Source organism: Agelaius phoeniceus, chromosome Z (assembly GCF_051311805.1).
Source record: "Agelaius phoeniceus isolate bAgePho1 chromosome Z, bAgePho1.hap1, whole genome shotgun sequence".
Taxonomy (NCBI): Eukaryota; Metazoa; Chordata; class Aves; order Passeriformes; family Icteridae; genus Agelaius; species Agelaius phoeniceus.
In genome coordinates, this window is record NC_135303.1 from 29171425 (window position 1) to 29184626 (window position 13202).

At 38.8% G+C, this 13202-nt stretch overlaps 1 protein-coding gene across 1 annotated transcript in view; it reads right to left on the reverse strand.

The window, feature by feature from the left end:
- Positions 1–13202, reverse strand: part of PRDM6 (PR/SET domain 6) — a 79849-nt gene that overhangs the window by 4717 nt on the left and 61930 nt on the right. The window contains exon 7 of the mRNA XM_077171864.1: positions 6426–6602. Coding sequence (XP_077027979.1) covers positions 6426–6602 — 177 coding nt within the window. The remainder of the gene's footprint in view (positions 1–6425; positions 6603–13202) is intronic.

The following is a 13202-nucleotide window of genomic DNA, read 5'->3' on the forward strand; positions in this document are numbered from 1 at the left end:
TTTGTTTATCTGATCTGACCATGTAGTAGGATTCATTTTTAAAAGGCACATAGAGATAGTGGTTACTTAATTATCTGCAAGCATCCACACTCTTTGAGAAATCTGTGGGTTGAGCAAGAACTCATAACAGCCATCAGTGTTGCTTCGCTCTTATATTGTTTCCCTTTCTACCCAGTTCTCTCTTAGAGAACCATAATCTGCAAGAAAAATACTGCGTGAATGAATGAACAAAGCCATTGAATTTTGCAGAGGATAGAATAGGGGCTATGGTTGCCTTGGAATTAATCCCTTATCCCTGCTCTTAAAGACACACTACTGTATTTAATCTCCCAAATGCTGCCTTCTTGATTTGCATTCTGAACATTAGAGAAGGGTTTGATGAGTCACAAACATGTATGGAGCAGATCCTTTCTGTATGATGCTTGCTCCAAAAGCCATCTTCAGTTTAATGGTACCATGTGATGTCTTATCTCCAAAAAAGATTTTCATAAAAGTATCACTCCAATGAATTGTTCATCTTCAAAGGAGAAGTGAGAAAAACAACGGACTCGGCTAATTCATTTTAATCTTTCTCTCTTCACCAATGTGAATGATAGAAAGTGAACTGTCAGTGATCTGCTTATTAAAAAAAAAGAAGATATTTACACGCATGTATAACTGTGGATATTCTTCACATTAATAATTTTTGGTGATAAATTTCTGCTTCAGGACTATTTAGCACAGACATTACAGAGTCATTCATCCAGGTTACTGTACCAATCTAAAATGTCAACACTTTTAAGTTGTATTTCCTTGATTGTCTTTCATGGAATATTTTTAGCATCCTATGCCACTGTTAAAAACTGCACTGTGATCTTGACAAATGTAAAATGTCAGCTTTAATGTATCAGACCTATCAGCTCAATGAAAATAACTCAGAAGTATTGATTACTTAATGATTTTTGGGGTATTCATTAACGTCTATGTGCAGATCATCCACTCTCCAGAGCTCCTGAAGTGCTGATGACACATTAGTGCACTGCTGATTGTTTATTAGAAAACTGATTACTTACTGGATTAGTGTGTCAAAATATACTACCTTTCATTGCCTGACAAACTTGCAAATTATTGTATTATTTTTATATACATACATATATATCTATCACAGAGGCATTATAATCAATTTTGAGGCTGGGGGGTTAACTTAGTCTGTATGAGATATTACTGTCTACTTGAACTTGATAGTTTGGTTATTTTGATGTCCACAAAGACAAGTACTTTGCTTGATGAGTAATAGGAGGGTTGGATCCTTGCCTAAGTAAGCTGTAAGTGATACAGTTGCAACATAACCTATAAAATCAGGTGTGGCAAGCCCTGATTTTAAGAGCCTTACCAAATAAAGGAATTACAGGCTAACAGGATGCCTAGGCAGCATTAGTGACTTAGATAAAGGCTATAGAGTGATCGAAAGACAGTGTTACCCGCCAAAACCATTTGCTGTGGCAGGCCTCCTTATCCTTCCTGGGGCTTGTCTGGGAGGCTGGAATTGGGCAGGCATTCACTCAGCACCTTGCATTGTTAGCGAAAGTGCAGAGCAAGGTTTACCACAGTTCTTTAAAATACAACTTCCCATCCTTTATCCACAAGATTCCTCTGTTGTAGGAGTGCTCTACCTTCCCAGCTACAGGCTGATACACTAACATCAAGCACAGGAAAGAGGGATGCTAAAGAGAGAACAGAAAGGGGATAAATCTCTTGATACAAGCACCTACCCTTTATGAATAGGAAGGCTGTGGGTGCCAAGTGTTGCTGCTGGTCAAACTGCTGGTGATGTCTGCATTTACACAGCCCTTGGGCAAAAGTCAGAATAAAGCCTCTGACAAGGCACTTAATTCTCTTGTCTTTCTCTTGTACCTGGATAACCTTCAGCTATTACCAAAGGTGCCTGGGATTTTCTAGATACTTCCATATCATGTGGGTAGTGCTTTCAGGACCATAGTTTTGGATATATAAGTACCTGGCTTATGGGCAGAGATGTGTATTAGGCTCCTGATTCCTCTTTTCAATGTGGTCCAGAGAAGGTGTTGCTGGATACAAACTGATAGAAAAGGTGAAGATAATAGTGTCACAGCAGTCAGCATTACTGTCTCACAGTAGGTAGGAATTGGAAGAAGAGCAGGAATATTTTTCTTCTGGAATTTGATGTACTCTATGCAGTCTCCCTCTACTAACCATTCTTTCCCAGCCCATCATAGTAGAATAACCACTACTATAAGCTCTATCCATGAGATTGGTGATTTTTTGTGTGCATGTTCCTGTATGTAACCCAGATGTGTTTGATGTTGTGTTGGAAAGTTGAACAGTAGACAAAATTGTCAGAAAGGAAAAAGACTCCATAGCTCATGTGACCACACACCAAGCCACTGTGGGACTGAGCCCAAGCCTGAATTATAGACACACCAAATTTTGGCTAAGCCTGCACTGTAGATACAGGTATTGGCAATAATGACACTTATCAACTGAGATACAATTTAATTTCCACTTAGGGGCATCTGGTGGCATTTGAATGGAATTTAAACAGCCCCAGGTGCATATAGGTCCAAAGCAATTCCAAAGTCCTCAAATAATTAGATACCATCAGTGAAAACTGGATCCATGTTGCCTTCTTTTACAATGTCTGTGTACACTGTAATTGTAAGGAGCAATGTCCTAAAGCATTCAACCTCCTCATCCTCAAGGCTTCACTCTGCTACAGGGTTTCCTGGTATGATTTGCTTGGGTGGAGGTGGTAAACAGAATTGTTCTTAAGTTCACAAAGTGCACCAATAGTCGGGATATTTCTACAGTACTGGGGTTTCTGATTTTGTTTAGATAGCCCTCATTGTTACTGGTCTGCTTGTTTGCTTCACAGTGCTTTCAAAATATTGACAGTGAGGACTGGTTTAATTTGCACATTTTGCCAACCTCTGTGAAAGGCTTTGGGTGGAAAAATGCTGAGGGCCTATTTTAGAGAAAAAGACATTAATTTGATACTCTCAGATAAACATTTTAAGATTTCATTCAACAAGTACATTTTTAAACTCCTTTGGAAGGGTATCAAAAATCCAAGAAAAACTATCAACCAAAGAGAATCCCTCCTGACAACTCTGAGATGTCACTGCAGGTACAACATACATATTCAACCTAAAATGAATGCTGACCAGTTTTGCATTTCAGTAAGTAACAATGAAAAATATGTGAGCTGTTGGAGGCTGAAAGAATATTTCCTCTTAATTATTTTGCGTTGACTCCTAAATATTAGGTCTTTGAATAAGCCTGATTCTGTCGGCAAATGAAAATAGGGAGGGGGTGAGAAAAAATTAAGAGAACAGAGGTGACAAATAATTTTCCTTTTTCTCCTGCATTTTAATTTACTTAGGATCTTTGTTCCCAGACTAGCAGCCGTAGTGGAGACTTCAGTAAGATAAGAATACACAAAGACTTTACAGTGGTGAGGCTGGCTTGATAGCTTGTGATGACATGAAAAGTCAAATTCAGCTAAAGCTTTGACTACAGATAACCTCACTTAGCATTGTTATCTTAATGAAAAGAAAATAGAAAAGTCTTCCACCATACATCCAAAGTTACCTAGGACCTACAAAGAAAATGGCCTCTCACAGAAAAAGCTTTTTAACCAATCCCAAACATCCTCTCACAAAACAATTAATCTAAAATATTTTTTAGAATACTGTCACCAGTGTTCACCATTTTTAAAGCCAGCTTCTGGAAATAATATGCATACAAACATACTTAGCGTTTAACATCACTGATTTAATCCATGCTGAGTGTAATTTGTCTATAACCACATATGAAAACAGCCGCCCTATTGCATTAGAAATCATGAGATTGCATTCACAGCAGAAGCACCTTCAAAATTATACCTGTTATTTTAAAATAACTTAGCTAGAATTTAAGTAAATTATCACTATCCATGCATAGAAATTCTTTCTAATATTAAAAATATTAGTTAAAAGAAGTGTGTACATCACCACAAATACAAACTTCTCTGAGGTACAAAAACACTGTCTCAGTTGGCCTTTCTGTCTTTTTTTTTTTGGTTTTGTGTGTAAGTGTATACTGAAAATTATTCTTAAACAAACATTTCAAACCTAAATTGCATGATCAAGAGACAGATACTTTGTTCTATTTATGGTTCTTGCTTAATAGGATTTGTTGAGGGCCTTTTTCTAAACTTTCTTAATACCATATCTTGTGCAACCCTTTTCCAAAGGAGGATCCAAACAGTTATGAGACATCAAGATGAGTTGCAGCTCTTTCTTTTTTCTCCAGCAGAGATAATAGATTGATTTCTGGATAATTTTCTGCCCCTCCTCTCTCAAATGCAGGTTGTCCTGCACGAGAGACAAATCTGCCCTTTTGAACAGCTTGCAGGATCAAGATTTGTGCATCCTCTTATCTGACTAGCAAGGATGGGAAAACCTGCAGCTCCAGTTTCAGCTTCACATGAAGTTACTAGTCAGCTTAGTGAAAATACTTCAACAAGCCTTCCAGAGAGAAAATGGTGCTACTGTTTCTTGTACTTGAGGAAGAAACTAAAGAAACACCTTGCACAGTTGAAATTATGCCATACATCATAAAGAACCAGTATATGCACTTTTTTTTTTGTTGCTCTGTCCTGCAACTTAAGGAACAGTCAGATACATCCTGGAATACTGAAATGCTTCCACTTGAGCAGGGCAAAATATAACAAACAAACAAACAAAAAAATAAAAAAACCCAAAAACCCAAAAAAAACCCAAAAAACCTAACCGAAACAAAGCAAAACAAAAAACAAATCCCAGACATCTTGTTAGTTGTATTACATACATTAAGCTCTTTCACAAATGAAATTGTGCTGTAATCAAGTCCATTTTTGAAAACGGTAAAAAATTAGTATACCAAAGGGGAAAAATAATGACTCTAAATGGGGCAAAATAGCAGATCTATTGGAAACATGACAAAAAGAGGATGTTAAGGAAAAAAATTAAGTGGAGTCAACAAGGTTACACATAAGTAACACCTTAACATTAAACGAAATCTATTTTCCATTTTGACCTGGAAACCCCTTCCATTAATTACTAAAATCTATTTACACAGCAACTAGATAAAATCAATCTGATTGCTCACACCATTTTTGGCTCACTTTCTGTGAGCTCTGAGCATTCAACAGACTGGCTCAAGAGAAGTCGATATTTAGATGTTCTGAGTCTCCACAATATCCCAGCCATGATTCCTGCCATGCAAATTCTTCTTCTGGATATGCAGCATTTTGTTCCTGGCTCTGCCCCCTTGCCCCCAGCAAAGGCATGTATGGAGGCTGTGCTTCCTCCCAGCCTTATATGGAGGCAAAGTGAGCTCACCAGTATCTCTGTTGGGCTGTTATGAGGGGTTCTGACAGGCCCCACGGCTGAGCACCCTTACATTAACCAGATCAAAAGCACTGTCTGGCAAAAGTAGAAAAAAAAGTCAAACAGAGAAAAGTAGAAAGAGAACAGACATTACTCGGAGAACTGGGAGAGAGACAAACCTTCTTCTACACTTATTCCCCTTCCTCCTAGGAACATCCAGGAAGCTTCCAAAAGAAGTGATATCGATACATTAGGTGGAATTGCTCCAGTGACCACATATATATACTCTGAGCCTGTCAGTTCAGCCAAGACAAAGACACAAATATGGGATAGATTTCTTCTGCTTTGGAGAGCACTTCCTCTTTAGTAGGCAGAGTCTTCCACAACAGAAGATAAAATATCAGGATCAGCTGTACTATTGCTGGAAATGAGCACTGCTGGAAGATTTCTGAGACAGGTATGTGCTTAGCTTTAATATCAGTAATTGAAAACTTCAGAAATTAACAAAGTCTGTTTAATGTAAAATCATCTTTATTAGGTGACTTTTTTTTCTTATACTTTGGACAGCTGAACACTTTCAATTTATTACTATGATCTTTCAAAACTTATGCCACAGAGTTACATTTTCTATTCAGTGATTCTGAGACTAAAAGAAGGTGCATCTTCCCCCCCATATATAACTAGAGCCAAATTAGCTTTTAAGTGAAACTCCATCTACCTCAGCATATAGACGTCTAAGAATCATATTAATGTTCTTACAGCATGGGCTGTCTCAGTCTTGATCATATTTTCAGCTGTGGTTCTCTGGCAGCAGCTTGCCACTGATTAAAATAATCAAGGTATCATTAGAGAACAGAAAATTGTGAAAGGCTTTCAAGAAACTCAAAATCAAACCCACATAAATTCTGATTTTAACAGCATCACTAGCTGTTTTACCTCATGGTCTGACCTTGGCTTTCAAGGGATCACCTGCTGAGTGCTGTCGATGCTAGTGAGCAGCAGCAATGCATTTCCCTCTCTAGTCTCAGCTGGCAAAAGCTGCTGGCTTCAAGTACTTACTTGAAGGGCTTTTCCCCCGTGTGTGTCCGGATGTGGTTGTTGAGCGTCGTGGCTCCGGCGAAGGCGCGCCCGCAGTAGCCGCACTTGAAGGGCCTGTCGCTGGAGTGCGTCACCACGTGGTTCCTCAGCTCCGAGGGCTGCGAGAAGGACTGCGAGCAGTGACCACACTGGTAGGGCCTGCAGTGGGAAGGGAAACAGCAACATCAGCGCTTTCTGTTGGCACGAGCAGGAAACCACTTGGGAGGGGGCCCCTGATCTTCCCAATGATTTCCAAACAGAACTGTGGGCGCACTTCTGGGTCTTTCTTGGGAAGCACAAACCCAAAACTTCACAACCTCTTTAACAAATGTGAAATTCTTGGGCAGGAATTAAAAGAGAGTCTATGGGACCCAAAAACCATAAATCAGCAAACTAGTGAGCCTGCACTACACATCTGTTTGACTTAGTTCTCTCAAACTCGACAGTACTCCTGAGTCAAAACAAAAAAAGATCTGCACACATTGGAGCTGAGGGACTCATGTAATCCTCTGTCCGCTGGTGTGAGCTACAGTCTTACTTGCAAATGCATATCTGATGGTTATGTGCACATCCTGTCATTATTCTGTAGTTATTCACGATTAAACTCCTCATATTGCTTTGGATGGTTTTAGAGATCACTTATTTTAATATGAGACTTGGAAAAAATGACTACTGTAATACAATTATCTTTCTGTTTTCTTATTTCAGTTGACAATCGTTACATTTCATTAACATTTTTTCTCCCATCTAGATTGAAAATGTCTGTTTTGGTGATCTTGAAAGGAAACCCAGAACTCAGGTTTTCAACAACACATCGTGTTAAAAATAAACATAACAAACAAACATACAAAACTGACTGATATGTTACAAATTTAGAACCATAACAAACAGACTGCAAACACAGAAAAAAAAGGATACACAACAGCAATGTGAGACTGGTCTTCTGAAATGCTAACTAAAATAAAATGCCAAGAAACCACGTCTATATATTTCTCTTCAATAAAAGTGGCTTTATATCAAGACCTTACTAGGGTTTTTTTTCCATTTCACATTTGTTTTAAGTTAGTAGCAGAGTCCTAAATGCTTATCAGACTGCTTGCTAAGAAAATTAAGATCTTTTTTCTGGAGGGATAATAATGATTTTTACCCTACACAGCATTTTAACTCTTGGTGTCTGCGTTTCAAGAGCCAATGGCCAACACAACTTAATTGCTCGCTCCATAAAAAATGTATACGTTTAAATGGCTAGAAACCAAAACTAAAGGGATAGAGACAATGGTGACCAGGCATGTACAATTCAATTAAGTGCAAAATAAAGTGAACTATCTCATTTGTCAAGCGAACTGCTTAATTGTGGCTACTTGCATCACTGAACACAAATACTATTATTTTACAGTGCTTCAGAGCACTGAACCCTGATTGTAGAATTTTTTAGCTTGATTAATAGCTCAGTATTCATCAATAACTCAATAGCTTACAATTTTAATTACTTGCATTTGAAAATCTAACTACTCTCTAACAAGTTTGAAAATAAGATATGAAAGCTGTGACCCTTAAAGATACACAGAAATATGTAAAATAATATTTTAAAAAAGCAAAAACCAAGAAAGTGTTTTTCTGTTTCTCTTACTGAAAGACAAATAGTAACATGTCCAGTTTTACCTTTCTTGGAGTCCAAAGTAAATTTGCACAGAAAATATTTATCAAATTTGGTATGAAATTTCAAGAGTTGATAGGCATAATTGGTGAATGTAGTAATCAAGCACTTTTAAGCAAAATAAAGCAATAATATAATCTGTATCCAAGAAACATTGATTTTTTTAATAGTGAAGGAGACCATTAACATCTATTAGCCTCTGGTTATCTATTTTTAACAGCAACCACAAAAAATGATGCAATGCCACACAAAGAAAATTAATCTTTTTATTTTTTAAAGCAATAAATAAATCAATGTTATTAACTTAATGCAGTGAAAATTCACACTGTAACTTGTCTGCAAAGAGTCAAAATTTCAAACCAGATATAGGTGAACATTGTGATGCCAAACAATATGGTTTCATTGGCTCAAAATAAATGTCTTCTTTACAAAATACTCAGAATATATTTCATTGGCTTACACTCAAGCAAATCATCCCTGCAAAAGATCACCAACTGTTAGATCACTTTGACTCCATTTTTCTGATTGATCCACACCTTGAGAGAAAAACTGTTAAAGAAGTTACCCTTCTCTTTGCAGAGGATGAATTTATGCAGTTTATATCCAAGTAATTCTAATTAATGCTAAAATGCCTAATTTTTTTAAAGCTTAGATAAATGGCATACATTAGGCAAAATTAAATTTAAAAAGAGAGCCTAAAAATGCATTAAAATACTGTAACATCTTAAAAATGCTCTAATTTGCACAATTGCAGATTTAAATATTCCAACTTCTGACAACTTTTGGACACTACTATTTTTCAAAGAGAAAAAAAATAATTACATTCAATAAGTACAGAAGTTATCATTCTGTTCTCTGGTAACAATTTTCCTGTGCTCGGAATTTTTTTTTTCTGAGAAGAAAATAAAATCAATATGTTATTTTTCAAAAAAATGAAAGTGGTGCTGAAGGACTGAGCACAAGCTGTGCTCGGTTCAGTGAGTACATTGACATGGGCAGAGCATGCCTGCCTTTGATGTAGCAGTTATGTCTTCTGCCATCACTTTTGTCTGCACTGGGACAATGAATTCAGACGGTGACCTCGCTATAACAGAGTTTTGCAGACAAGGAGGAACAGCAACAAAAGGACAGAAATGTTGGTCTTCATAGGCTGTGCTTTCAAAAATCCACTGCTGGACTGAATGCACTCCCAGCTCAGAAAAACTCATTTCCTTGGAATAACCAATACTCGTATTGTACTTTCTTGAGCTTCACAGTATCCATGTGAATCAAAATCTGACAATATCATAATTTTAAGTTACAGTTAAGAGCAGCTAAACTGGTTACAGCCATGTGCAGATGAGAATGATGTTTCAACAATCATCAAAAGTAGTTCTAATGTTTTTAATTGAACACCTAGTTACATAGGAGCTTTTCGCTCCACATCTTTCTTTTTTGAGCTTAAAGAAGGGAAATCTACATATCCAGAAGAAAATTTTCCTGTTGGAAAAATTTTACACTGTTGTATTAATCCCATGCATCATCGATAAGCTATCTAGGTTTACTGATATTCAGAATCCACCAGCTTTTTTCTAGAAACCTTAATCCTACAGTCTCTGACTCTATGATGGCCCATATAGGAATACAGGCCATCCAAACTGAAAATCTGAGAGCAATTCTAATGTAATAGTTTTCAGGTTTTTGTGGTAATTTATAATTTGAGCTTTTCCAAGTTGTGCAAGACACATTTTCCAAAATGAAAACACTATGGAATAAATTTTGCTCTCTAAGCTAGACAATCTCTTGAATGATTTTGCTCTTTGGTGAGGTCTTTTCCTGTCTTAAAATTTCCTAATTTTTGCAGCTGATATTTTTCTGGGTGAAACTATATCATATATGGGATCAGTACAAAAGTCAGGCTTCCCTATAAGGCTTACTGAACCCCACCAAAATTCATGCTTTGGGCAAGGAATGTAGAACCCCTAATATGTACAAAGCAGGTTAAAAGAATAGAAAAATCCATATGCTTTCATCTGAAATAGCTACTGAGTGACAGCTGTACATTTAGGTTAATTCTTTCTAGATTTTCGTTTAGCAAACCTGACATAGCTTTATTTGTCTTTTACTATTCCTCTGCCAAAAGAATATATTTTCCAAATTCTAACTCCTAAGGGTATCTAAGTGTTATAAATTTATTTTCTACATCATAAACTATTAACTCTTTGAATTATTAGAACCTTGGAAAATCCAATCATTATTTTCCACTGCATTTTCAAACTATTTCCTTTATGATTAACAGGTTTTTAGTGTGGCCTTGTCAGAAGTGAATTTGCTTTTTTCAAGGGGCATATGGAATTCTGGTGTAATCTTAGAAGAGAAATTTCTTGTAAGGGCAAGTTCCTGAATACTTGTAACTTTGTCATTGAAACTCAGCCCAGTGAGACAAAATAGCACAGCACTGTATTCTTTTCCCTCAGAAAGAGCTGGAAAAGCACCAGCTGAAAGGAGAGACTGGCATGTGATTGAAAGTGTTTTTCTCCCTGTTGATGACTAAGAAGTAAAAAGCCAACATGATCATAGAGTTATAGAATGGTCTGTATTGAAAGGGGCCTTAAGGATCATCTTGTTTCCAACCCCTTGCTATGGGCAAGGACATGGTGAAATATGGGTCCCCTCAAGCCAGGTCTCATAAGCTCTTGGAGATCTATTTCACACCCAAGATGGCTCAGCTACCTTAGAAGGCATAAAATCAGCAGGATGGCTTCTGTGGTAGTGTTGGAAACAAAAAGGTTTTAATAAAAGGCAAAATAACAAAACTCTTTGCAGGGAAAAACCGAACCAGGTGCAAAAGGTCCTTGCTGCCGGTAAAACACCTCACAAAAGCAGTTAGTTTCTTTGTTCTCTTATTTTTCTAGTAAATTGTGGCTCCTGCCCAATTAGCTATCCTTAAGTTTGAGGTGAAGACCCCTGGGTCCTATGAGATGTCTTTTCACCTAATTGAGGAGAGAAACTTCTGGGCTTATTTCCTTTTTAAGGGAACAAAGGATATTTTTGTCACTCCATCAAGAGGGGGCACATTCCTATAGGACATCTTCCACTCAAGACCCCATCCTATTTGGCCTCGATCATTCCCAAGACAGGGCATCAACAGCTTCTCTGGGAAAATTTCAAGTCTGTCTCATTACCCTCACACTAAAGAATTTCTTTCTTACATCCCATCAAAATTTACCATCTTTCAGTTTAAAGCCATTGTCCCTTGTTCTATCACTAAATGTCATCACAAAAAGTATCTCTCCAGATTTCTTGTGGGCCCCTATGTGTACTGAAAAGCTCATATAAGGTGTCCCTGTGCCCTTCTTTTCTCTACCCTGAACAGCCCAAACTCTCTCAACCTGTCTTCATGCCTCTGATCATCTTTGGGATCATCCTCTGGACTCTCTGTAGGAATGTTGGAATCCCCAGAGCTGGATGCAGTGCTCCAGGTGGGGTTTCACAAGAGTTGAATAGAGGGGGAGAATCACTTCCAGCCCATACTGCTTTTGACACAGCCCAGGACATGTTTGCCTTTCTGTGTTGCAAGTGCACACCCGGCTCATGTCCATCTTCTCATCCCCCAACATCTCTGAGTCCTCCTCAGGAATGTTCTCAGTCCATTCTCCACCCAATCTGTATTTGTGCTTGGGATTGCCCTGAACCACTTTCACTTGCTCTTGTTGTATTTCATGATGTTCACCCAGTCCCACCTTTCCAACCTGCCAAGGTCACTCTGGGTGGCATCTCTTCCATCCAGCATGTCACCTGCCCTGCAAAGCCTGGTGTCACCAGGAAACTCGCTGAGGGTGGCCTTGATCCCACTGCCCCTGTCACCAAAAAACACTGCTGCGCTAAATAGCATCAGCCCAAATAGCAGCCTCTAAGGAATATCTCTAGTTTCCATTTGGAGACTGAGCCATTTACAACTCTTTTGAGTGCAACTTTCCTGCCAATTCCTTATCCATTGAGAGATCTGACCATCAAATAAATCCATGTCTCTTCACTTCAGAGACAAGGCTGCTGGGTGCAAACACTTTGCACAGGTCCAGGTAGATGACCTCAGTCTCTATTCCGTATTCACCAACTCTGTAAACACTGCTGTAGAAGGTTACCAAATTTGTCAGGCATGACAAATTTGCCCTTAGAGAAATTGCCTTGGCTGTCATCAGTCACCCCATTATTTTCCATGTTCCTTAACCTAGTTGCAACAACCTAGTTGCCAGGGGGATTTGCTTCATGCTCTTGCCAAGTACCAAGGTGAGACTGACTGCCCTGTAATTCTCCAGGTCTTTCTTTTTAGCAGTGGAGGTTATGTTACTTCTTTTTTGAATCAGCAGAACTTCACCAGACTGCCATGACCTCTCAAATATGACAGACAGTGGCTTAGCCACCTCATCCACCATTTCTCTCAGGGCATGCACATGCTTTTCACCAGGCCCCAGGGGCTTGCACATCTTCGAGTTCTGTAGATGGTCTTCAATCTGATCTTCTACAGCTGGCAGCTCTTCATTCTCCCAGTCCCTGCTTTTGCCTTCTGTGACATGGGTGGTGTGACTGGAACATTTGCCAGTTAAGTTACTGACTAGCTCAGCCTTTGCTGTGTCCTAGGTCACCAGGCCTCCTGCTTCCTTTTAGAGAGGTCCTACATTTCCCCTGGTCTTCCTTTTATCACTAATGTAACAATAGAAGCTTTTGTTGTCCTAGATGTCCCTGCCCACATTTAATCCTATCAGGGCTTTAGCTTTCCCAAAGGGATTTCTGGCTGCTTAGACAACCTGTCTGTATATATCCCAGGCCACCTGTCTGTGCTTGCATTCTCTGGAGCCTTCCTTTCTGTCTTTGAATTAATCCAGGAGTTCCCCATTCATCCATGCAGGCATCCTGGTGGTTTTTCCTGACTTCCTCTTTGCTCCTGAGCTTCCAAAAGGTGATTGATCTCACAGTCTCAAAGAGTGGGACACAGGGCTCCCTTGAATCCAGGACAGCATTTCTCATTGTTATAGGGTGGAGGATGCCATGCCACAGCCTCTGCAAGAAACCCCACAAGCAGTGCAGTTTGAGGTGGGGCCAGCATCAGCTTTCAGGATCTG